The following is a 27,947-nucleotide window of genomic DNA, read 5'->3' on the forward strand; positions in this document are numbered from 1 at the left end:
AATAACACCAACAAAAGAGCAAAAATCTGTATGTGATATGATATTTCTGAGCAAAACAATACAGATAATATTTAAAACAGACACAGCATAAAGCTAAAGTTGTTTAATTTTGATTAGAAATGTACATTCAGATTACAGGTACATGAATAGAGATAGAAGAACTCAAACATAACAACATATACTGCTAAAATATCTCTATTTAACATAAAGTTATACTATAACACATACATTTAATCGTTTAGCATTGTTCTACATATTTTTTATTATATACAAGACTTACAAAGAGTACAATATAAGCAATAGAACCAACAAAAGTGCGACAATCTGTATGTGATATGACATTTCTGAGCAAAACAATACAGATATTATTTAAAACAGACAGCATAAAGCTAAAGTTCTATAATTTAGGATGGACATATATTACAAACATATGTATAAGATAATAAGTACACATATAGAGATAGAATAACTCAAACATAACAACATATATCTCGCTATTTATCATAAAACTATATAGGCTAACGCTTCAGTTGTTATCCTGACCCAGAGTCCGCCGTTACGGCAGCTCTCACTGCGCATGCGCATTCAATCACAAATATGCCCGCTGCCTGACAGACAGTCGAAAGCAAATCAGGTAAGACGTTTGGCTCAATTTAGTACCTCAGTCATAGCATTTTCTCAATTTCACGCCTCAATTTGCGATTCCTACGCTAGAAAAGCTGCATTAACGGCGTTTAAATGCACTGACACCGGTGTTTATAGTTTATCGAGTGCCTTTGCACTGCCTGCACATTAGCTGCACGAGCTATTCACATTAGCTTAATCTGAGGCGTCGCGTTTTCATTTGCATATCGACGTGTATTAAAGATATATCTAACTAAACGTTTACGTCACTCAGCTGCATGCATTGGCTGTGTTTTTGCATATTTATGCGTGAGTATCTGTAACGTCATCTGGCTGTTTTGTTTAGCCTGCATTTTCAGATCTGGGCTAAGGAAATGCGTGTGTTTGTTATAATGTTGATATTTTTCCGCTGACTGTTGACATGCGAAATACAGCTCGCATTTTGAGCACTTTAAAGGCATTAAAGCCGATAGAGCGCGTGCCAGGTGGACTTGACGGCGCGCGCGTGAGGCGGTTCTCTCGATTGCTGATTGGCTGACAGGCTGCTGACGTAAATCATCTACTATAATTACTACAGTAAAACAGTTATGTTTTGCATTTAGTGCAATGGTGTTGGATACAGTTTGTGTCTGGATTTGTGTTAATACTTCATGTATTGCTTCAATGCTTATATTAAGGTGATGAGATGCTTCGGTAAGGTTTTTACCATAGTTTTTACATGGCTTAAAAGTAGAACAGATATTTAATTCAATATCTTAAATGTAAACGTATGTAATAGTATTACTATGGTACATTAATTATGTTATTTTTGTTATTCGGCTTTAAAAAATCAGCATTTACTCACTCTTTACATGATGCAAACTTCACTTGAGTTTTTTTATGTTGAACACAAAAGAAGATATTTTGAAAAATGTTGCAAACCGGTAACTATTGACCTATATTGAACATTTTTTCAGACTATGGATGTCAATAGCTTCACGTTTCCACCATTTTTCAAATTATTTTTATTAAAAATGTTGAGGCTTTGTGAAATAATGATAACATTGGAGCATTAATTGAATGCATATGTCCTGTTGAGCAATGAATTTGAGGAAGCATGATATTTTTATTTGACAGAGGAAAAAAACATGATTGAACAAACAGCAGACCCTTGGCCTCCTCCACTGGACCAGCTCCATCTTCTGATCTAAATGCCTTTCAAAAAGAGTTTGCAGGACTTAAAAATAAAAAAATAAGTGATAATGGTGTAAATTTCGCTTCTAATCTTCACTTTAGCAGTTCAGTTCTTAAGCATTTTATAGGACTTGTTATTTAAGCACTTTAAGCACTTGTTATTGTTTAGAAGAAAACACTTTATTTGACATAGTACTTTTAAATAAATGATGCAAAGCATAATCTCATATCTCAGTCTCAGTTTCCCAGTTTTTTTGCACTTTAAGCTCTTGTTACTTTATTTTTGTTATTATCATCAGTATTTTAAGTCCGTCCGTGCAGTTTATATATATATATATATATATATATATATATATATATATATGGGCAATTCCATGCAAATGTCAACCTTGCCATAAAAAATAATTTAGTTTTCACCAAAATAGAGAAATCGTTTCTACATTTTTTGTGTTAGCAAGTTTTTTACAGTACTTTAAAAGAACTCGTAAATGTATCTGTCTGTATTTCAAACTATTATATTTAATTTGCCAAAATCACACAAGTGGCAATTTCACAGCTGTCACATCCATAACGGAAATGTGTCACATCCATAACGACACTTTTTCTTCATAAATGCAAAAATGTCAAATAAAATGAAATCAATCATTTTAATTCGATAGTGAGCCAACTCATACCTGTTTGATGAGCATTGTGTCTTTTGGATTGTGCAGTTTAACTGTCAGAATTTCTAAATAATCTGTTATCCACTGTAAATTCGCAAACTTTTTTTGTCACATCCATAACGCATGTTTATTTTCCTAATTTAAAATATAAAACATGTTTACATATTGATATTTTTCTACTCCCAGAACTCTGTGGTGAGCTGTTTTGGAAAATATAAACAGAAGTTTCGATATAATGTCAACATATACTTTCTGTGTGAAATAACGTTTTGAGTTTTTACAGCAAATGTCACATCCATAACGCTGGAATTGCTTATATATATATATATATATATATATATATATATATATATACAGTTTTTATCTAAACATATATGCATGCATGTGTGTATTTACATATACATAATAAATACACACAGCTCACACACACACAATATGTCAAAACAAACTTATTTTGGATGTGATTGACTAAAAATGTAAAACATTAAATAAATATACTGACTTTTTCTTTTTAATTTAAGGTTTGCAGTGCAAATTACATCCTCACAAGTCTCTCATATAATGTATCTACTAAAAGACTGAAAATATTACCATGCAAACTGTATTGTAAATAAATAATATAAGCTTTATTAATATTAATAATTTCTTTTATTTCAGACTCTTAGTTCTAAACAAAAAACATAACAAATCACAAAATATAGAAGAAATCTGTTTATATTATGTTTAATATAGTCTATTGTCTATTTAGCATTGTCATTAAAGTTCATGACAGCACTATAAAACCTGAATGAAAATATATTTACACAATAAATAGACTCAATGATGGCTTAAATCTTTTAAAGCTTGGTCAATTTTCATTTTGGCATAATAATACTAGCTCATATTTGTGATTTGACAATTGACATCACAAGAGACCCTCTCAAATACAGCAGCCCACCAGATCGCACGTCCGCCTGCCTTGATGTAATAGGATCATTGCTGCTTGAACTTTAACCCTTGACCCTTGAGCACTGATGCCATTACCCTAAATCAGCAAATCCAATCGAGTGTTTTCGCTCTGTCCTGATGATATCATGCTGTTCATGTTTGACGAGCTCTTTCTGACCTCACGAAAAACCTTAAAGTGCAAGAGTCAGTGTTGGTTAATCCAGAGAAAAAGATGCAGCCGGAGCCAGGATAGTGAAGATTCGTGTGTTTTTATCCTGTCTGTCAGCTTAAATCTAATAAGTGTAATTGGGAAATTGTGATGAAGTGAGTCAGAAAGGCAGAAATACACAGACGGACTCAAAGGAGGCTTTAAAGTCAATTCAAGGTAGGGCTGCGGGATATAGCATTTCAGCATCGATATCGCAATGTGTGAGTTCACAATAGTCACATCGTAAGGATCAGCAATGTAGAGTTGGGATTTTAGTTGACCAGACATTATTTCATCTGGCTTAGATTTGTCCACCTGTCAGGTTTCAGACCATATGGGGCACAGCATGTGTATTTGGATATTAGAACTGAATTTAGAAATAGTTTTGAAACAAATCTTTGCGCTTAACAAACGAAATTAATTATGTATAGGCTAATTGATGTCTGTGTGTACAAGGTTTCCCTATCCACTAGGGATGTAACGGTATTGTAAATACCGTCATACCGCAATATTAATTTTTTTCGATATTACCGAAGTCGCATGACTCGGTAAAACTATAGGTCTTCTGAGAAAATTTGCTCAGGCGAATGAAGCGAACGGGAGGTAGCGAAAACTACAATTCCCATCAGCCCATGCTTGACCATCATCCCTTGCGGTCTGTTGTCGCTACAGATCCAGTAATGCGGAAATGGAGTGTGCTGCTAGAAGCGGGGATGAAAAAGAGCTGGAAAACTCTGTTGTCGCCGCGCGCGTACTGAATAGTGGTGTTGTCGCGCGAGTTCTTATCAGCTGTGTTGTCGCGCGAGTTCTTATCAGCTGTGTTGTCGCGCGAGTTCTTATCAGCTGTGTTGTCGCGCGCGTACTGAATAGCAGTGTTGTCAGCACACTGTTCAGATTGATGCAGACATGAGATCTCTATCTTTCTCATGGTTTGTCCTCTCAAGTGGGGGAAAGACAATGCAGAACGTTACCCACTGCTGTCAACCTGGGCCAAGTCATATCTCTCTTGTCCCAGAAACCTCAGTCCCAAATGAGAGGGTTTTTTTTCTGTTGCAGGGGACATTGTAAATGCCCAGAGATACCAGCTTTTACCAGATTATATTTATATGATAATTTTCCTTTAAACCCATCTCTATCTAAGTGAGTGAGTGATTAAATGTTGAATGTGATGAGTTTTCAACACTACTAAATTGAAACTTTATTTTTTTTACATGGTTTAATATTTTTTTATTATTAAAATTGAAGTTCCTGTTTCAAAGCTTACAGATAGATGACTAATTTGTATGTCATTGACACTTTTGGCACTTTTTTGGAGTATTTTCATAAGTTTTGCTTTTTCCTGTTAATGATTCAATAAATACCGTACCGTGACATTCATACCGAGGTATTACCGTACCGTGAAATTCTGATACCGTTACATCTCTACTATCCACGAGAGCAAAAGCGAAAGTCAATCATTTATCTCTCATTCTCGCGCTGCAGACACTCTGTTTAACTGTTTTCTTGCTAGTGAAATGTTCAGTTTTTCCACTTACAAAGTCATGTAAATAGCAAACACGCTTATGGCGCGATGGAACTGGCTCTTAAAGGGAATGGGAGATGAGACTCTGATTGGTTTATTCTCAAAACACACCTATAACTCATTAAGAGAATAAACTCACCTCTTTTAGACCACGCGCCACGGTGCAAAGCAGATTTTTTTTTCCATCCTTATATTAGCAATAGTTGATTCTGACACACCCTGTGCTTTGCACTTTGCACATGGACCGTAAAAATAGAGCCCTTAGTGTCATTAATATTATCACGTCTCCTTTTTTTCTCAGCTAGACCAGAATGGCCGGCTAGTTTCCCTTTAGTTTTTGTAAAGCATCCTGCTAAAAACATGAATTTTAAAGAGAAATCTGAGGGTTGGACGGTGGCTCTGTGGTTAGCGCTGTGTCCTTATAGCTGGTTCTAGTCAATTGGCATTTCTGTGTGGAGTTTGCATGTTCTCCCCGTCTTGGCGTGGGTTTCCTCTGGCTGCTCCGGTTTCCCCCACAGTCCAAACACATACGCTCTTGGTGAATTGATTAACTAAATTGGCTGTAGTGTATGAGTGTGAATGTGAGTGTGTATGGATTAGAGCTGCTCGATTCTGGCTAAAATGAGAATGAGATTTTTTTTTGCTTAAAATAAAGATCACGATTCTCTCACGATTCTGTAGATGTAAAATAAAGGTATGGTAAAAACAAACATATGGCACAACATGGATAATAATATTATGTGTACTGGTTTTTATAAATAATTCTATTCTACTTATAATAATTCTGATGTTGAATTATTGTGTTTGAGATATAGGCTTGCAATCTGTCATATTAGACATTTATTCACTGGTAAAATCAGACATTTGCCATTATCAGATTATATTCAACAATATATAGGCTAGAGTAGTTATACTGAGATTGTAAACATTTATTTTCATGCACAACTGTGGGTTCGCTATGAAAGAAAAAAAAACATATAAAATGCTTGACGTAATCATAACGTAATCATAACTCATTTAAATGACGTGCACACTTTCGGTTTCATTTTGACTGCTAAGCGCTTGTTCATACTTCACGCGCTGCTCCCTAACGATCACTCTGTGCCACAAACAGAATACTATTTACAACTGTATTACCTGATACTCGCAGCATATGCAGGTTCTGTTCACTAAAGTAGACGCGCACGTGTCCATCATTAAGTAGAATGCGCGCCCTCTCTGTGATAACAGCTCACGGTCAGCAGCTCACGTCACGTGTGATTTCCCGGCCGCGAAAACATCATTATATGAAGACAAAAATGACATTTTTAGGTGAATTATACCTTATAAATACAGTATGTGACTCATTCAACATCATTTGGAGGTGTCAATGTCACTGAACAAATTATGTGAAACAATGAAAAGACTCGTGCTGCCGCCTTTTCTTCTCTAGTGAACTTGAAAATATGATTGGCAGAATCAAAAAAATGCCGGATTAAGATCGTCTAGGGGGTCGAATCGAGATCGCGATCTTTTAACGATTAATTGTGCAGCTCTAGTATGGATGTTTTCCAGTACTGGGTTGTAGGTGGAAGGGCATACGCTGTGTAAATCTGGATATGTTGGCGATTCATTCCACTGTGGCGACTCCAAATGAATAATGGGACTAAGCCGAAGGAAATGTATGAGTTAAGAGAGATCTGTGAAGGGTGTACTCATTGTAGGGCTGTGCAATTAATCGAAAATCCGATTTCGATTTTGCCTTCTAACGATTATGAAAAACCATTAATCGAGATAAACGATTATTGCATCATTTACCGCCCCCTTTCCAGTTGTACAAGTGTTGCTCTTAAAAGCGTGAAAGAGCGCATGATTCTGTGTGCAGCGCACACACAGAACAGAAGCATGCAGTTTGCATTCGGTCTCACTCGCACACTGAGACAAGGAGTGCGCACACATCTAAAGTCATCTTAACGTGAGCGCTTTAATGGTCAAATAGGAGTCAAAACGCGGTGTTTAGTGATTATTCGTATTAACCCTCATTTGTGTAATAAACAAACGTGTTGAGAATCAAAAGAGACGCGAAAGAGAAACTATTAAAGAGACACCGCGCTATAATCCTTCTGCCGCCTGTTTTTATGATTATTAATCAAACAACAAATGGAGAACATGCCTCTCTGCTCTTGACTGAAGGACTTTTGTTGCTAAAATGTTTTTCTTACAGTAAAGATGCTTAAAGCACAGTTTGTTTCATATTTTTATTTTATTTTATTTATTTCTCTTTCCTTTGCAGGGTGGAAAATAACTGTAGATATGAGAGAATTATTAGCCCTCCTGAATATTAGCAACCCTTTCCCCCCAATTTCTGTTTAATGGAAAGATGTTTTCTGAACATAATATTTTTAATAACTCATTTCTAATAATTGATTTATTTTATCTTTGCCATGATGAAAGTACATAATATTTGACTAGATATTTGTCAAAATACAAGCATTCAGATTCAAAGTCTGATTTAAAGGCTTAATTAGTGTAATTAGGCAGGTCATTGTATAACAGTAGTTTCTTCTGCAGACAATCAAAAATATATATCTTAAGGGGGCTAATATTATAGACTTTAAAATGGGTTTCAAAATATTTCAACCTGCTTTTATTCTAGCCAAAATAAAAATAAAAGAGACTTTCTCCAGAAGAAAAAATATTAGAGGAAATACTGTTAAAATTCCTTGCTCTGTTAAACATTATTTGGGAAATATATATATATATATTTTTTTTAAATTCTCAGGAGCGCTAATAATTTTGACTTTAACAGTAATCGTTTTAAATAATCGTGATTACAATTATGACCAAAATAATCGTGATTATGATTTTACCCAAAATCGAGCAGCCCTAACTCATTGCTCAGCACTGTATGCCATATCAGTGTCATAAATTTCATTTATTTTTATTATTTTTATACACATGATCACCTCTCTGTGCTTTCATTTAATATTCCTAACATTTAGAGTTATCTCATGACTGTAATATTCAGATTTGGTGTTATTAATAAGATCACCTCTCCTATTTCTTCTCTCAACAGCTAGAACAGAATGGCCGGCTAGTTCCCCTCATTCTCTCTTCCGTTCAGCGTGTGAGGTCAGAGGTCATGGCTGGGGATTGCGGCGTATTCGTGGACTGGTCTCAGATGGGCGATGTGTCTCGAGACGCAGCTCCTGGTAAGACTGAATATAAAGACTTGAAGGAGCTGAAGCAGCATGCGCGCTCAGGCCAATGGGCGAAAAACCACAGCCAGCGCTCTGCCGTTTACCAACACCTGCTTAAAGCCCTGCCCTGTCGCACAGTCACCCCTGACGCTGAGGTTTACCGTGATATCGTGGGTAATTCCACCAGCAAACGTAATCCATCTGCGTATCCATTACCGGAGTTTGTTGATGGGACTGCAGTGCCGCAGTACTGTCTAAAAGCAGAGTCTATAGGCTCAGTGCATGCTGTGATTTCCTGCGTGGCAGGGCAGTTTCCGGATATCTCACACTGTCCCTCATTGCCTGCTGTGACCGCATTGATGATGCACTGGAGCCCGGATGAAGCTCAATGCTTCGAGAGCGTCAGCCGAATGTTAGCATGCAACGAACCAGGCCGGCGCTTACTAGATCAAACGTTCCTCGCGTATGAATCCGCATGCATGACCTTCGGCGACCTCGTGCATAAATACTGCCCGGCTGCGCATAAGCTGATGGTTGCCACGGCGACGGATGTACTGGAGGTGTACTCCGACTGGCAGCGGTGGGTTTTCGGAGATCTGCCGTTCAGCTTTGCGGCGCGCGTGCTGGATGTGTTTTTGGTGGAGGGCTATAAGGTGCTTTATCGCGTCGCTTTGGCCATTTTGAAGTTTTACCGCAAGCAGTTTGTGGCCTCCAACTCGGCTCCGAGCAAGCAGGACTCGGCGGCGGTCAGGAGGGACATTCAGACGTTTGTGCAGAGCATTGGGAAGAGCGTGACGCCGGATAAACTGCTGGAAAAGGCGTTTTCTATTCGTCTCTTCAGCCGGAAGGAGATCACGCTGCTGCAGCTGGCCAATGAGAAATCACTGCAGCAGAAAGGCATCACTGTCAAGCAGAAGAGGTAAGGGACGGGTTAGCGTTAATATTTGTAGCCAGTATGAAAAAAAAGAACGTTACATGGAAAATCGAATCAGTGAAATGTTAATAATAACATTGTTTTATAAAGGAAATGGAAATGTATTGCTTAAACCATTATGTGTAACATTAAACATCAATGCTTAATTGCATTAGCTATGTTTCCATCAAATAATGCGAATTAAATTTGCGCAAAACTGGACTATCGCACTTGCAGTTGCTTATGTCTGAATGGCTTTAATGCAGTCACAGGCCTCAAAAACACATGCAAATGATGCATTCTAATCCAATCAGTAAAATGTCAATAATAACTTTGTTTTATAAAGGACTTTTAAATCTAGTTATAACAGATATAAATGTATTGTTTAAACAAGTGGTTCTCAAATTTTTTTCATCAAGTACCACCTCAGAAAAAAATTGTCTCTCCAAGTACCACCAAAATGAGCAGTATTGAACTACAGTAGTGTAGTAGGCCCAGTAAAGCAGCTACAACTCTGCACAGTTAAAAAAATGTGGCAAATTACCTATAAATATAGGCTATATGTCATATATGGCATACTATATACATCATTTTTGATAAATTTAGAAATATATGTAGCATGTACATGTCATATTTCATTCCTCCGTGTACCACTAGAAGGAAGCCTGGGTACCACTAGTGGTACACGTACCACAGATTGAGAACCACTGGTTTAAACCATTATATTTAACATTAAACATTAATTTTAACCTTAATATTAATCAAGTATAATAATTAAAGGTCTGCTTTATTTAATAAGACTAGCTAATGTTTAGCTATGTTTCCATCAAAAATTGCCAATTAAATTGATGTGCAAAACTGGAATATCGGATAAAAGATGTGTGAATAAAGCAGCGTTTCCATCCAACGAGCCAAAGCGAACGAAATCGGCCTTTACTGATTAACTGGCGCCAAATATCAACAGTAAAAACGGAATTTACTGCAGTAGGAGACGCTGCGTGAATCTTTTCTTTATTTAATAAATGACCTGCCTCTTAGAAGGCAATGCGGACATGCAATGAATGTGTGGTGGCGTTTGAAGTCGTGAGCCGTGGAGCACAGACACTCTGGATTTATACTTTCGCCTGTCGCCTTATCGCGCTCTTCTGCTGCCTGCATGTGCACTCCATGAAACGGTTTTTATACTTGACGTGTTCGCCATTGTGATATGCTTTAAAACGACAGGGGGCGGTCAAAAGGAGCTGACCGTAAAGTCAGACGGATTAACAGAGAAGTAGGATGTTTACTGAACTACGTCATATCATTAATATCGTTCAGTATTTTTTAAACTAATTATTTTCATTGTTTTTATAAATTATTATAGTGATTATAAAGTTTTATAACTTCAAGAATTTTTATTATCAAACTTTGATGCATCACTTGCTTTTGTTCAAATCTCAATCTACAAGCATGAATGAATGCAATAAAATAAATGAAACAAATGAAATAAACTGTTTTATTGTTTTTCTGAGAAGTCTAATAGTATTCCGGTACAGTAATTGAATAATCAAGTGTGAAATAATACTGCATAGTCTTCCAAAGGGTGCAATTGCTTATAACTGAATGGCTTTAAAATCCTCATGCAGTCACAGGCCTCAAAAACACATGCAAATGATACATCATAATTACGATTCAACATTGCAAATCCTGCGATGTGACTATTGTGAATATCAATGCTGGAAACAATATATTGTGCGGCCCTAGTTACATGTAATTATGCATAATTCATTGTAATTACTATAGTAAGTGCAAGAAACATGTGGAACGATGTCATCTTAAATTAAAGGGTTACCCAAAGTATGTTCCCTTTTGAATTCTCAAGATCATTTCAATATTTAAAACGTAGCTTCATTATATTGACTGTGAAGTCTCAATTTTAGCTCTTTACTACTGTTTAGCGTGTGACTATTTTGTGTTCGCCTATATTTTTCCAATGTTCCTCTTATTTGCTTGTCGTTTTCATCTTCCTAATGTTTCCTACTTCCCTAAATTTAATTTTACTCACATTTGCATCACTGTTGTTTTTTTCATTGTCTTTTTCCCCCCATTTCTCCTGCTTTCCTCTTTCTGCACTGTCCTTTAGCTCTATCAAAAGGTGGGTGTCTTCATCATCATCATCATCATCATCTTCACACACTTTACTTTTTCAGAATAAACCATTTCTGGCCATTTGTTTATTGTTGTGTTGTAGGTTTACTCATGCACAGTGAATGTCAAATCAACCTAGTTGCTCATCCTCTCATTTGATCTCTCCAGGCAGAATGTCCAGCTAGCCGTGAACGCAGATAATTTCAGCTCGGAGATCGTCAGCGCTAAAGAGATCCGAGATATCTGGTCGTGGATCCCGGAGCGATTCGCTTTGTGTCAGCCACAGCTGCTTTTCACCACATCTACACACGGCTGCAGCCTCAACCGGTACACACACACATTTGTTTTTGTGAATTGTGGGGACATTACATATTTTTCCATTGTTTTTATACTGTACAAACTGTATTTTCTATCGCCCTACCCCACCTCTAAACCCAACCCTCACAGAAAACTACTTTCTGAGAAAAACTCATTCTGTGGGATTTATAAGCTTTTAGAAACGTGGATGTCAGCAGTGTCCTCATATCTTACCACCTTCTTGTAATACCTGTGTCATACCTATGTCTTTACACAGATTTGTGTCCTGATGTGTCACAAAAACACATAGGCACACACATAGACATACTCGCATATCGAACACACAACTCGCACACCACACAAAAAGTCACACAAACTCATAACACACAAACACACAACAAATAACCCACACAAGTACACACACATTATCATTTATAAAGCACGTTTAAAAACTATATAATTGTTAAATACAATCCAAAGGTCTGTACAAATTGAATCTAAGCTATGAAACTAAAACTATATCGACACACATGTAAAAGCTAAAGAATAACAAAAGTGTTAAAGTCTAGATTTAAAAATGACCACAGAAGGAGCAGATCTCACATGATAGGGGAGACCATTGCAGAGTTTAGGGCCAACCACAGACATACAGGCACCCGCATATTACACACACAACTCGCACACACCACACAAGACACACAAGCGACATGCACACAAAAAGTCACTGAAACTCATGACGCACAAATACACACACGAGCAGTTAAAGTCAAAATTATTTGCCCTCCTTTTTTCAAATGTTTCCTAAATATTTTCCACACTAGCTGAACGTACTGAACTCTGATGTCAAACAAACCCGGGTGCGGACCAAAAGTGCTAGTGTGAAAGCACCCTTGACGTCTGCTTGAACTGGAAGCTGCAACCATTTTCAGCCCTTCATTCATTCATTTTCTTGTCGGCTTAGTCCCTTTATTAATCCGGGGTCGCCACAGCGGAATGAACCGCCAACTTATCCAGCAAGTTTTTACGCAGCGGATGCCCTTCCAGCCGCAACCCATCTCTGGAAAACATCCACACACACATTCACACACAGACACTCATACACTACGGACAATTTAGCCTACCCAATTCACCTGTACCGCATGTCTTTGGACTGTGGGGGAAACAGGAGCACCCGGAGGAAACCCACGCGAAGGCAGGGAGAACATGCAAACTTCACACCGAAACGCCAACAGAGCCGAGGTTCAAACCAGCGACCTTCTTGCTGTGAGGCAACAGCACTACCTACTGCGCCACTGCCTCGCCGTTTCTAGAGAAAAATAAAGAAAACAGTGGGCGTTTCCTTTAAATGAGAAAACAGTGGGCGTGGCTTGTTTTTTCTACTGCGAGCTGATTGGATATTGTAAAGTAGGAAAAAAGGTTTAAGTAGAGTCATTACAACCTAACAGACTCCTCCTGCTCACCATTTCTGTTTGTTGACCAAACTGACAGCTGGAGGGGCGTGGTTAGATATGTTAGCCACGCCCAACACCTAAAACAGAAGTAATCTGAGGATTTAACCGAAAGCAATCAGGAACTGCATTTTCAGGTTTCAATTTGAAGATTACGGGGCGAGGCAGTGGCGCAGTAGGTAGTGCTGTCGCCTCACAGCAAGAAGGTCACTGGTTCGAACCTCGGCTCAGTTGGTGTTTCTGTGTGAGTTTGCATGTTCTCCCTGCGTTCGCGTGGGTTTCCTCCGGGTGCTCCGGTTTCCCCCACAGTCCAAACACATGCGGTACAGGTGAATTGGGTAGACTAAATTGTCCGTAGTGTATGAGTGTGTGTGTGGATGTTTCCCAGAGATGGGTTGCGGCTGGAAGGGCATCCACTGCGTAAAAACTTGCTGGATAAGTTGGCGGTTATTACCGTTGTGGCGACCCCGGATTAATAAAGGGACTAAGCCGACAAGAAAATGAATGAATTTGAAGATTACAAGGGCAAGCAATTTTTTTTCTTAATGACATGCACAGATGAATTGTTCACCTCAAAACTAGCAATGTGAGCTAGTAACATGTGTTCTGATGTCTCATTCAGGTTTTATGCACATTGTGAGGGATATGAGCCGACGCTGTTGCTCATCAGAACTACAGACAGAGAGGTAACTCATTTTTTAAGACTTTTTCAGACATATTTTCACATTCACATTTATTAACACAAACTCAGTTTCATGCTGCAGTTTTGGGAAATTAAATTTATTGTAGACTAGGATTATGGAAGAATAATATTTGTTGTGCGATTATATTCAGTATTTTGTTACGGAAATGACTGCAATAAGTGATATTGTTGTTTTTTTTTACCACAATTTTTAAGCCACTGATTTATAGACCATTTCCATGTGGTCATGCCATTGGCCCATGAACATTTCCTGCTTGTTATCAAACTACTTCATAACTGTAACAAAAGGCGATTCAATCATAACTTAATGTTAAAACATCTGTCATAACTTTATTTATCAATATGTGGCTGTTTTTGGATTCTCGGAAGCTATAGAAATTACAAATTTAAAACAGGAAAATGTTGTGATTGACACTGGTAGTGTAGAATGCACTCTCACCGGCCACTTTATTAGGTACACATTACTAATACTAGGTTAGACCCACTTTTGCATTCAGAACTGCCTTAATTCTTCATGCCATCGATTCAACAAGATACTGAAAATATTCCTCAGAGATTTTGCTCCATATTGACATGATAGCATCACACAGTTGCTGCAGATTTGTCGGCTGCACATCCATGATGCCAATCTTCCGTTCCACCACATCCCAAAGGTGCTCTATTGGATTGAGCTCTGGTGACTGTAGAAGCCATTTGAGTACAGTGAACTCGTTGTCGTTTTCAAGAAACCAGTCTGAGATGATTCACTCTCTATAACTTGGTGCGTTATCCTGCTGGAAGTAGCCATCAGAAGATGTGTACACTGTGGTCATAAAGGGATGGACATGGTCAGCAACAATATTAGGGTAGGCTGTGGCGTTGACACGATGCTCAATTGGGACTAATGGACCCAAAGTGTGCCAAGAAAATCTCCCCCACACCATTACACCACCACTACAAGCCTGAACCGCTGATACAAGGCAGGATGGATCCATGCTTTCATGGTGTTGATGCCAAATTCTGACCCGACCATCTGAATGTGGCAGCAGAAATGGAGACTCATCAGAGCAGGCAACGTTTCTTCAATCTTCTGCTGTCCAGTTTTGGTGAGCCTGTGTGAATTGTAGCCTCAGTTTCCTGTTCTTAGCTGACAGGAGCGGCACCCGGTGTGGTCTTCTGCTGCTGTAGCCCATCCGCCTCAAGGTTGGACATGTTGTGTGTTCAGAGATGCTCTTCTGGAGACCTCGGTTGTAACGAGTGCTTATTTGAGTTACTGTTGCCTTTCTATCAGCTGGAACCAGTCTGGCCATTCTCCTCTGTCCTCTGGCATCAACAAGGCATTTGCGCCCACAGAACTGCTGCTCACTAGATATTTCCTCTTTTTCAGACCATTCTCTGTAAACCCTAGAGATGGTTGTGCGTGAAAATCCCAGTAGATCAGCAGTTTCTGAAATACTCAGACCAGCTCGTCTGGCACCAACAACCATGGCACATTCAAAGTCACTTAAATCCCCTTTCCTCCCCATTCTGATGCTCGCTTTGAACTTCAGCAGATCGTCTTGACCATGACCACGTTGCTGCCATGTGATTGACTGATTACAAATGTGCATTAACAAGCAGTTGTACAGGTGTACCTAATAAAGTGGCCCGTGAGTGTATACATGTCCTAAGAATAAAATAAACGATTGAAGGTTAAGAGTAACGATGAAACACGATGTAATGATGATATTTATTTTCTTTAAAACGTCTTTAAAATGTGCTTTACCTATGTGGAAGCAAGTGAAGAGGTCATTTCATCCTTAGGGAATTTCCCATGTGTTTTTATAGAGGTTGAAGTTTGAGTAATATGTCTGTGGCTATTTTTGCATGTTGTTTTGGATTGTAAGTAGGTGAACTAGAAAGCTGGGAGGTTGTTCAGTTAGTCTGTGATTGACATGTGTCTCGTTCAATCTTGTTACAGGTCTGCGGAGCCTTCCTGTCCACTGATTGGGAAGAGAGAAAAAGGGGCGGGAACAAGCTGAGCTTCTTTGGCACTGGAGAGTGTTTTGTTTTCAGGGTATGTCACATTGCACATTTATTTTAATTGTTAATATTTAATAATATGGATTGTATAATATCTACTTGACATCTGTGGTTTGCAGTATACTGAGATTATTATATAAATGATCCACTAGGTGACGCTGTTTTTATGCTGTTAGACTTAAATGCAGTGCATAAGCTTCAAGTAACTCTCATCCATCATCATCATTTCATTCTGTAAAGCTCTCAGAGGAATATTTTAAAGCTCTTTGGTGAACTTGAGACTTAATGGAGTTCTTGGTTACATTTCTTCAAATATGAATTTGTTCTAGAATTTCTGTGTAGAAATAACAAGGACACAAATTCCTTTATTCATTCGTTTTCCTTTGGCTTATTCCCTTATTCATCTGGGGTTGCCACAGTGAAATGCACCGCCGACTTATCCAGCGTATGTTTTAGGCAGCGGATGCCCCTCCAGCTGCAACCCATCACTGGGAAACACCCATACACTCATTCACACACACACATATACTACGGGACAATTTAGCCTACCCAATTGTCCACATGTCTTTGAACTTGTGGGGGAAACCGGAGCATTCGGACATGGGGAGAACATGCAAACTCCACATAGAAATGCCAACTGAACCAGCCGAGGCTTGAACCAGTGACCTTCTTGCTGTGAGGCGATCGTGCTACACACTGAGCCACTGTGTTTTTATTTAGCAGACCAAAAACAACAACCATGAACAGCATAAATGCACATTGTTTGTGTTTCTAGGCTCTCCAAGCTTTAACCACAACAGGTTCAGATTTCACTTTTACTCTGAGTAACCGCTGAACCACTCTGCAGATTAGTGTTTTCACAAGTCAGGCGGTAATGAAAGGATCAGTTCACTTCCAGGTAAATACTAAGATCTGGTCATTACTTAGTCATACAAGATGTCAATTTTTTTTTCTTCGGTTTAGAATAAACGTTTTGCATTGTTATTGTTTATAAAAAAATAATTTAACTAAAACATTACCATCCCCTAAGACAGAGGTGGGCAAACTACAGCCCACGGGCCATATGCGGCCCGCTAAACACTTTCATCCGGCTGGCGAGGGAGTTTTTAAAATGCTGCTTCTGAGTAACGGTTTAGATTTAAAATTAGTAAATTTATAATGCAATACAAGTGAACGCCATATGATGGCAGTATTTCACGCTGTACAGTTAGTGCAACCAGTAGAAATAGAACATACTCTAGCATATTAAAATGCACTCGACTGTTAATGACTAAGAGTCAGACAGGCAAAAAAAGAAAAATTGACTCTGAATTTTGCGTGTTTAAGGAATAATGGACAACAAAATACTTCTTCACCAATATCGGACAGAAAGCGGGCTGCCTAATATGCCTAGAAAGTGTTGCTGTTTTTAAAGACTACAACCTAAGTCTACATTTTTTACGCAAATATTCAAATTATTTTTGATGTGTTAATATGAGATTTCTTCTATTAGACAATATCTTTTCTAATCTCCACTGTAAAAATTAATATATTATTATTATTATTATTATTATTATATTAAGTTTTTTTTTAATGATGATTGATAATTAAATATAAATAGCAAATTAATTTCACTTGTAAATATGACTCAATAACAACTATTTAAAAAATGTGTGTTAATGTGACACGTTTATGTCTGATATTACATGTTTCGTGCACACTGCCACTATAAATAAAAGTTATTTTTTGAAGGATTTGACATGGCCCTTAACGTGTTTTGGAAAACTTGATGTGGCCCTCGGGTCTAAAAAGTTTGCCCACCGCTGCCCTAAGATGATTAATAAATGGTTTTGTGGTTGTCATTACATTGACTTGTTTTAAATTAACAGATGTTAAATGGTGCCTTACTGTACAGAATTAACAAACAAAAAACGTATGAATAGTTACAGAATTTTCATTGTTGTAGAACAGATTAATAAGTCAAATTGTTCATGTTTAAAAGTAAATCACAAAGTTTTCAAGAATTTGGTGCTGATAAACACCCACTGCTAGTACAATCTGAATATTCTTCAAAAGCAGTCTACAAGTTTTAATAATAAATAATTATTTACTGTTTTAAAGTGCCCCTGAAATCAACATTGTGCATCAGAATGTTCATTCATTTACTAAATGAATTATTCGGCTTATAAGTCTCTTATTTATCAGGGGTCACCACAGCGGAATGAACTGCCAACTTATCCAGCATATGTTTTACACAGCGGATGCCCTTCCAGCCGCAAACAGTACTGGGAAACTCCCATACACACTCACATTCACACACTATAGCCAATTTAGTTTATTCATAACGCATGTGTTTGGACTGAGGGAGAAACACCTAGAGGAAACCCACGCTAACACGGGGAGAACATTCAAACTCCACACAAAATGCCAACTGACCCAGCCGGGACTCAAACCAGTGACCTTATTGCTGTGATGCGACAGTGCTAACCACTGCGCCACCTTTCATCAGGACATTCATTCATTTTCTTTTTTCTTCTTCAACTTATCTAGCATATGTTTTACGCAGCGGATGCCCTTCCAGCTGTAACCCATTACTGGAAAACACCCACACACGCTCATTCACACACATACACTATAGACAATTTAGCTTACCCAATTTCCCTATAGCGCATGTGTTTGGACAATGGGAAGCACTCAGAGGAAACCCACGGCAACACTGGGAGAACATGCAAACTCCACACAGAAATGCCAACTGACCCAGTAAATAGTCAGGAAATGTTCATTCTCGAGCGGAACTCATCCTTTAAATCGGTGTGTGTGTGTGTGTGTGTGTGTTATTTAAAGATTTGCAATGATAAAACAGTGTCTCATGCCGTTATATACATTAATGCAGCAATCTATTACACAGTCATCCTTCAGACAGTAATTCAAGTCTTTCGTGAAGGGTTTTGTGAAGGTGCTTCCAGTATACATTCTCCAAAATCTCCTATAGAGGATTCCAGATCTGCCAGAAATCATCAGATATACTGGATAAGTACAAAGGTGTAACACAGATTCTAGTCCACGACTAAGGTGTAGACCCGTTTTACAGATCAGTAGCTAAAAAACTGGAGATGAGGCAAAAGGTTTACCAATAATCTGCTGAAATAATTTGTGGATTTGTGTTTGTGTGTGTGTGTGTGTGTGTGTTTGTGTTTGTGTTTCAGATGAAGCCAGAGATGGAGCGTTACGAGTGGGTCATTATCAAACACCCAGAGCTGGCCAAATCAGCTCAGTCCGCAGAGGATCAGAGCAGCGTGGAGGACAACGGGACGCCGCACTCTGGAGAAACTCTGGAGAAACCCACCACTGACTCGTCTCACCTCTCACCGTTCCTGTCCGCTCGACACTTCAACCTCAACTCCAGAAACACGTCCATGTTCATGGCTGGAAACGTCGACTCCATCATTATCGGTGGGTCTGGTATTTCTTCTTCTTCTTGTGTTTATTTTTATTTTTCTTAATCTTTTCTTATTTATTTCTTTTTTTTCTTTTTTTTTTCTTCTTCTTGTGTTTATTTTTATTTATTTCCTTTAATTTTTTCTTTTTGTTTTTCTTATTTATTTTTCTTAGTTTTTCTTATTTATTTATTTTTTCTTCTTTTTCTTGTTTTTTTCTTATTTCCTTTATTTTTTCTTCTTTTTTTTCTTATTAGTTTTTCTTAATTTTTTATATTTATTTTTTTTCTTATTCTTCTTGTTTTTACTTTTGTTTTTTTTTCTTCTTTTCTTTAAATTTCGTTTTCTTCTTTTTCTTCTTTTTCTTCTTCTTCTTCTTCTTATTATTATTATTATTATTATTATTTATAATAATATAAAACTGTGAAGGTTTGAGTTAGGGTTGGAGTAGGGGTAGATCTTATTCATTTATTCATTTTCCTTTGGCTTAGTCCCAGATATATCAGGGGTTGCCACAGTGGAAGGAACTGCCAACTTATCCAGCATATGTTTTACGCAGCGGATGCCCTTCCAGTTGCAACCCAGTACTGGGAAACACTCATACACTCTCATTCACACACATACACTACGGCCAATTTAGCTTACCCAATTCACCTATAGCGCATGTGTTTGGACTTGTGTGGGAAACCAGAGCACCCGGAGGAAACCCACGTCCCTGACATCAATCCAATGACTAACAATACATCTCAACTAAACCTTATTTTTTTATATCCAAGTTTTATATTGCAAAGAGATACAGTTCACAACAGTTGTTAGACATTTTTACAGCAATTTGCCCAAATTAAATTCCCTAATATCAGGGAAAAAAAACTAAAAACAATTGAAAGATTAGTCACGATAATACCGGGCCATTAATAAAAAAAATCTCAACCCTGTTTATGTCTAACATTTAATTCGTAATGGTTTTAAAAGGGTTTTTAAAAGTCTTAAATTTGACTTTATGAAACCATGTAAATGAGAAGTGGGCGTGGCTTATTGTTTCTACTGCGAGCTGATTGAATGTAGTAAAGTAGGCATTTCATTCAGAAAGATCTGGAAAAGGGTTTGGGGAGAGTGATTACAACCTAACAGACTCCTCCTCCTCACCATTTCTGTTTGTTGTCAAAACTGACAGCTGGAGGGGCGTGGTTAAGTATGTTAGCCACACCCAGTACATCAGACAGACCTTGGGCTCTATTTTGACGGTCCATGCGCAGAGCGCAAAACGCAGGGCGCAAATGCTTTCAGGGCGTGTCAGAACGCGTTTTTGCTAATTTAAGGATGGGAAATCTGCCTTGCGCCGTGGCGCATGTTCTAAAAGGGTTGAGTTTATTTTCTTAATGAGTTATAGGTGTGTTTTGAGAATAAACCAATTAGAATCTCATCTCCCATTCCCTTTAAGAGCCAGCTGCGTCGCGCCAAGAGCACATTCGCTATTTACAGGACGCAGAGTAAGTCTAAGTGGAAAAAATGAGCATTTCACAAGCAAACAGTTAACAGAAAACTGTTAAACAGAGCATCTACTGCGTGAGAATGAGAGATAATGGATCTACTTTCACTTTCGCTCATGGATAGGGAAACCTTTACGCACAGACATCAATTAGTCTATAAATAAATAATTTTGTTTGTTAAGCGCAAATATTCGTTTCAAAACTATTTCTAAATTCAGTTCTAATTTCCAGCAAACGAATAAATGAACAATAATAACAAAATGTGTTCAAAAACCTGAGTTATATCCTAAAACACATGCTGTGCCCCATATGGTCTAAAACCTGCAGGTGGACAAATCTAAGCTTGTTTTTAATAAAACAAATATAAATATGGATATATTAAATAATACTGCTAATAATAATAACATTATACAAAAGCAAATTGTTATGAATGAACTGTAAAAGCCTCCCGAGATGAAGAAGACATAAAAGCAGTGATTTTTCATATTTATGTAGGCCAGAAAATAATATGTTTTGTAATATTTTAATCCTTTATATTTATATTCTATATCTATTCTTATTATATACTATATATATCCTTAATATTTACATTTTTTCATATGTAAAGATATTTGCCTATTACTCTCATGTGTGTATTAAGCAATGTGTAAGCGAGCTGGAGTTTAGACCGGGTTAGTTTTGGTCTAATGAAAAATCTATCATAGATTCTCAAAATAGCGACGCGCCAGCGGTCCGCCTCAGAACGCCTCCCTTTTTAGACCAGAACGCCTATGGGCGCACATATAAGCGCTAATGCTATTTAAACAGCGTAGCGCAACGCCTCAAAACGACTCTTGCGCCAAGCTGAAACTACCAAAAGACTACTGCGCCTCGTCTTGCGCCACACTGCGCCGGGTGTATGATAGGGCCCCTTATCTGAGAATCTAACTGGAAATAAACAGTTCATTTTCATATTTCAATTAAAGAATACAAGGGCAAACTATTTATTTTTTCTTAATGACATGCACAGATTAATTATTCATCACAAAACTAGCAATGTAAGCTAACAAAATCACTGTTTAGTTTTGATGTCATGCGTACTTTAAGCACCTGAGATGGCAAATATACAGTTAAAAGTCCTACTGCATGCATGTACAGTACCACATTTGATGTATTTTGTTGTTTTTGAAGGCGGAGGTGACGGAAACGCTCTGTACATCGACTCTGAGCTGAACCACGGCCGAACCGAGCGCTGTCTGACGTTTGACAACCCGCCGCTGTGTGCAGAGAGTTTCCAGGTGGCCCTGCTGGAGGTCTGGGGCTTCAAAGACGCCATGGGTTCATAAGAAAGGCTGAGGCTGTAAGATCTGCTGTGTTGTGATTTATAAACGTCCATTCATGTTGGTGTTAACGGAGATACCATGCACTAAAAGATCCCATCCGAGCTCCAGTCAAGATTACTGTTTATCGTGTATATTTATCAGTACAAATTATATCAAGGTTTAGTTGTGTTTTGTTCATATCAGATGAAGAACCAGTGTTGGTGTTATCCAGAGGGATAGTTCACACAGAAAAATGAAAATCACCTCATTGTTTACTCTGCCTAACGTTGGAGTTTGTTTATTCTGTTGAACACAAAAGAAGATATTTTGAAGAATGCTGGAACTTCCATAGTCGGAAAAGAAATGGGGGTCAAAGGATGCCAGCATTTTTCTAAATATCTTCTTTTGCCTTTTAAAGAAGAAAGAAGCTCTAATATGTTTGGTGTATGCTGAGTAAATAAGGACAGAAGGTTCATTTTTGGGTGCACTGTCCCTTTAATATATATGTTTCCATATGGATGTCATATATTTATATCAAAAGTGATCAAAGTTTTGTTTTATTCTCCCAAATTTCCTTCATTCCTGCATGCAGCTTTGTGCCAATTGGAAAAACATTTGATTTATCCTCTAGACTTGTCGTAAGAGGATCATAAAAACATAGACCTCATGTCATAAACTAAGCTAAACACACATTTCTGGGGCATTCAATGTGTGTAAATGGCATTCCAGTGTTCTTCAAATCAGAAATGAATAATTATCTCATGATTAACTCATTATCCTCCATGACTTTCATATACTGAAAATTAAGGATCAGGTGTGTCAAGCTGCTTTAAGTACACAAACAAAACACACAGGTTAAATTAAAAGTGAAACAAGCTTGTGGATTACATTCCATGTCTTTTGTAGCTATAAGTTTACTGTTTTGTGAAGAACTTGCGCATCTCATTTGCATATTGTGCATATTCATGACCTTAGACCTGACACAAAACGGGTTTGAATGTGCATGTTTGATTTGATGAGGCTTAAAGGGAGGGTTTACTGAAAAATAATTACACATTTTCTGTTAATTTAATCATTTAATCTGATCATCCAATGTGAAAGTAAGTTTTTTTTTCTTCAGAAGAACATGTACGAAGGTTAAATCTGTAGTCTTTGGTGATTAATATAACGAAGTACACTGCAAACAATTATTTTCTTAAAGTTTTTATCTTGTTTCTAGTCTAAATATCTAAAAAGACTTACATCAAGGAGCGTTTTCCAGACAAGTGAAAAGTATTAAAATGCTTCAGGGGTAATTAATGTGTCGGTGCTCTTTGGGTAAGCGAGACTTAAAGATATGCAGCAGAATTATAAGTCCAAATGCACTCAAGGAATTATTTTATAAGCCTTTATTAACATGGCTATTCCATTAAAACTACTCCAAGTCTGAAATCAAATCTGAAATCAGCACCAAGTGTGTAGTTTTATGGAGTAGCCATGTTAATAAAGGCTTTTTAAATAATTGTTTTCACAATTTAAGAGTGCATCGGACTTAATTTTTGACTTAATTATTAACTTTAAACTTTGTTTTTAGAAATAATACATAAAAATAAAGTAGGGTTTTCACCCTTAAACAAGTGAAATAAACTTAGTTTAAAGAAAAACAGGACTATTTTGCCTTACTGACATATTATTTGGCTTGTTTTAATGAAAATCCCACTTAATTTTGACCTATTATTTCTGAAAACACAACTACTTTTTAACCTGTCTAGAAAATGCTTATTGATTTAGATTTTTTTAGATATTTAGACTAAAATAAAGACAAATAAAAACTCGTTTTTTTGTGTGTGGTGTAAACAGTGTCAGAGTAAAAAAACACAAACAGGCAAAACTGAATTAATATTAGCTCCACACTGAGGTCTTTCAAAGCAAAGCAATCATTATCTTTTCACTTTAGAAGATCCTAATTTATCATCTTTGATTATATCATTCATATAAAAATCCTTTTTAAAGAGATACTTCCCCCAAAAATAAAAATACAGTTAATTTACTCGCTCTCAAGCTATATAGGATGTAGGTGACCTTTTTTTCATGGTCTTCAGTCGAACATTAGTGAAGATTTCCAGCTGAATCTGTTGTTTTTGTGACTCATATAATGCAAGTCAATGGTAACCTTTTATTAAGATTCAAAATTAACACATACAATTAAGTCCAAATCAAACCCTATGGCTTCTGATGATACATGAAGCAAAATTAATCAATCTGTGCAAGAAATTCAATCATATAATGCATTTTTTGTGATTCATATAATGCAAGTCAATGGTGATCTGCTATTAAGATTTAAAATTAACACATACAATTAAGTTTAAATTAAATCTTGTGTCTCCTGATCATACACAGAGATCTTACGAAGCAAAATTAATCAATCGGTGCAAGAAATTAAATCATATAATGCATTTTTTGTGATTAATATAATGCAAGTCAATGGTGACCTGTTATTAAGATAAAAATTAACACATGCAATTAAGTCCAAATGAAATCCTGTGGCTCCTAATGATACACCGAGATCTTATAAAGTAAAATTGATCAATCTGTGCAAGAAATTGAATCGTATAATGCAATTTTTGTGATTAATATAATACAAGTCAATGGTGACCTGTTATCAAGATAAAAATTAACACACGCAATTAAGTCCAAATGAAATCCTGTGGCTCCTAATGATACACCGAGATCTTATAAAGTAAAATTGATCAATCTGTGCAAGAAATTGAATCATATAATGCATTTTTTGTGATTCATATAATGCAAGTCAAAGGTGATCTGCTATTAAGATTTAAAATTAACACATACAATTAAGTCTATATTAAATCTTGTGTCTCCTGAACATACACAGAGATCTTATGAAGCAAAATTGATCAATCGGTGCAAGAAATTAAATCATATAATGCAATTTTTTGTGATTAGTATAATGCAAGTCAATGGTGACCTGTTATTAAGATAAAAATTAACACATGCAATTAAGTCCAAATCAAACTCTGTGTATACTGATGATGCACCCAGATCTTGTGAAGCAAAATGTATTAGTTGGTGCCAAAAAATTAAATCATATAATGCAATTTTTGTGATTCATATAATGCAAGTCAATGGTGACCTGTTATTAAGATTTAATATAACGAAGGCAATAAGTCCAAATCAAGCCCTGTGGCTTCTGATTGTACATGAATCAAAAATGATGATTCTGTGCAAAAAATGTAATCATATAATGCACTTTTTTTCTGAGTTGTACAGTGTGAGTCAATGGTGACCTGTTGTTAAGCTTAAAAAAATAACACCTGCAGTCCAAATCTATCCCTGTGGCTCCTGATGATACATAAAGCAAGAAAGATCAATCGGTGCAAGAAATTAAATGTAATTTGCTTTAATTTAATGCGTTTATCTCAGTTTATCACAGGGATTTATTTGGATTTGTTTGCATGCTTCAATTTTTAATCTCAAAACGGGTCACCATTGACTTGCATTAGACGAATCACAGATAAAAATCCTCTTTAATGTTTTGCTGAAGAAAGAGAGTCACCTACATCCTCAATAGCCTGATGGAGAGACTAAATAAACTGTAAATGCATAATCTTTGTATGAACTATCAGTTTAATGTGCACTGAAGGAAAAGAAAGATCACCCACAGTACGTCTTTGATTGCACGTTTTCATTTTTGCATGAACCGTCCCTTTGAATTCACCCCATTGAATGTAATTGATCATATCATTCCGTCCAAATCCCGAAGAACCATACAGAAATATGTTTTAATCATCTAAACATACATATTAAATATGCACAGGTTGAATTGCAATGATCCAGTGTTTCTGTTAATCGTTCAGTGCTCTAAGCTCGGTATATGAAGACATAATCAGCACTATTTTAAGTGGGAAGTATTACGTTTTATGATTTATCCTTCGTTCCTTTGCACTCGTTTTAATTTGCGTAATGTTAGGAAGTCATCTATGAAGTAATATCAGTAATAATATGATTTAGGGGTCAGTTTCTATGCATTGCAGTACGAATGTTTCCTGTCTTTTGAAGTAGAGCTTTGATGAACAACTGGTTGTTAATGAGTGTTTGTTTGATGTATGTGCGCATTGTGATGTTTTTTCCATATCAAGTTGTGTGTTTGTGTATTATGCAACTCATTCTGTGTGTGTATGTGTGTATGAAGTCTGAAACATGCAAAAACATGTGGGTAATTACCCTAAATTATAGTGTCAAACATGTAGTGATCTTGTTTCTCCTTTCCATTTGCTCTTCAAGTGAAGAATAAAAAACTGCAAGCTGTCATTACAATATGTTTTGCTTGTTTCTGCTGTATCGATAAGCTTTGTTATTGTCTGTTGCACTGAATTTGTTAAATTCTATGGTAAATAATATGCATGAATGAATGCGTGTGCAGTATATACACTCACCGGCCACTTTATTAGGTACACCTGTCCAACTGCTTGTTACCGCAAATGTGTAATCAGCCAATCACATGGCTGCAACTCATTGCATTTAGGCATGTAGACATGGTCAAGACGATCTGCTGCAGTTCAAACCGAGGATCAGAATGAGGAAGAAAGGGGATTTTAATGACTTTAAGTGTGGCATGGTTGTTTGTGCCAGACGGGCTGGTCTGAGTATTTCAGAAACTGCTGATCTACTGAGATTTTCATGCACAACCATCTCTAGGGTTTACAGGGAATGAATAAAAAGTGGAAATATCCAGTGAGCGGCAGTTCTGTGGGCGCAAATGCCTTGTTGATGCCAGAGGACAGAGGAGAATGGCCAGACTGGTACCTGGTACCACTCGTTACAACCGAGCTCTGCAGAAGAGCATCTCTGAACACACAACACGTCCAACCTTGAGGCGGATGGGCTACAGCAGCAGAAGACCACATCGGGTGCCACTCCTGTCAGCTAAGAACAGGAAACTGAGGCTACAATTCACACAGACTCACCAAAACTGGACAATAGAAGATTGGAGAAACGTTGCCTGCTCTGATGAGTCTCCATTTCTGCTGCCACATTCAGATGGTCGGGTCAGAATTTGGTGTAAGCAACATGTAAGCATGGATCCATCCTGCCTTGTATCATCGGTTCAGGCTGGTGGTGGTGGTGTAATGGTGTGGGGGAGATTTTCTTGGCACACTTTGGGTCCATTAGTACCAATTAAGCATAGTGTCAACGCCTACCCTAATGTTGTTGCTGACCATGTCCATCCCTTTATGACCACAGTGTACACATCTCCTGATGGCTACTTCCAGCAGGATAACGCACCATGTTATAAAGTGCAAATCATCTCAGACTGGTTTCTTGAACATGACAACGAGTTCACTGTACTGAAATGGCCTCCACAGTCATCAGAGCTCAATCCAATAGAGCACTTTTGGGATGTGGTTGAATGGGAGATTGGCATCATGAATGTGCAGCCGACAAATCTGCAGCAACTGCATGATGCTATCATGTTAATATGGAGCAAAATCTCTGAGGAATATTTCCAGTAGCTTGTTAAATCTTGCCACAAAGGATTAAAGCAGTTCTGAATGCAAAAGGGGGTCCAACCCGGTACTAGTAAGGTGTACCTAATAAAGTGGCCGGTGAGTGTATGCATAAATTGATTCATGTGCCAATATCTAAACATCATTAAATCGAGAAGCGTTTTCTACACAAGCATAAAGTATTTTCTTGTTTTAAAAAATAATTTAAATTCTGAATGATTTAATAATCTGCCAGTGGGGTAAGCAAAATAATCGTATGTCAAATGGAAAAACATAATTTTTTTGCATGCTGTAAGGAAAAAACTCACTTAATTTTGACATATTATTTCTTAAAACCCAACCTTGTCAGGAAAATGCTGCTCGATTTAGGGATTTTTAGATATTTGGACCAGAAACTACACTAAATATCTAAGTAAGAGAAGCATTTATTGCAGTGTACTCAATTGAGAAAA

General features: G+C 37.3%; 1 protein-coding gene across 2 annotated transcripts; it reads left to right on the forward strand.

The window, feature by feature from the left end:
• Window positions 1–540: 540 nt before the first annotated feature.
• tbc1d24 (TBC1 domain family, member 24) lies at window positions 541–26,307 on the forward strand. 2 transcript variants are annotated; one of them, XM_003201361.6, is made up of 7 exons: window positions 541–634; window positions 8,172–9,214; window positions 11,504–11,662; window positions 13,703–13,766; window positions 15,723–15,818; window positions 18,970–19,216; window positions 21,861–26,307. In XM_003201361.6, the coding sequence occupies exons 1-7, from the start codon at window positions 578–580 to the stop codon at window positions 22,013–22,015; spliced, it is 1,821 nt and encodes a 606-aa protein (XP_003201409.4). In that variant the 5' UTR covers window positions 541–577; the 3' UTR covers window positions 22,016–26,307. The 2 variants fall into 2 exon arrangements, with proteins under 2 accessions (XP_003201409.4, XP_068073362.1); XM_068217261.2 differs by lacking the exon at window positions 541–634 and adding an exon at window positions 3,609–3,771.
• The last annotated feature ends 1,640 nt before the right edge of the window (window positions 26,308–27,947 follow it).

This window comes from Danio rerio, chromosome 24, assembly GCF_049306965.1.
Source record: "Danio rerio strain Tuebingen ecotype United States chromosome 24, GRCz12tu, whole genome shotgun sequence".
Classification (NCBI taxonomy): Eukaryota; Metazoa; Chordata; class Actinopteri; order Cypriniformes; family Danionidae; genus Danio; species Danio rerio.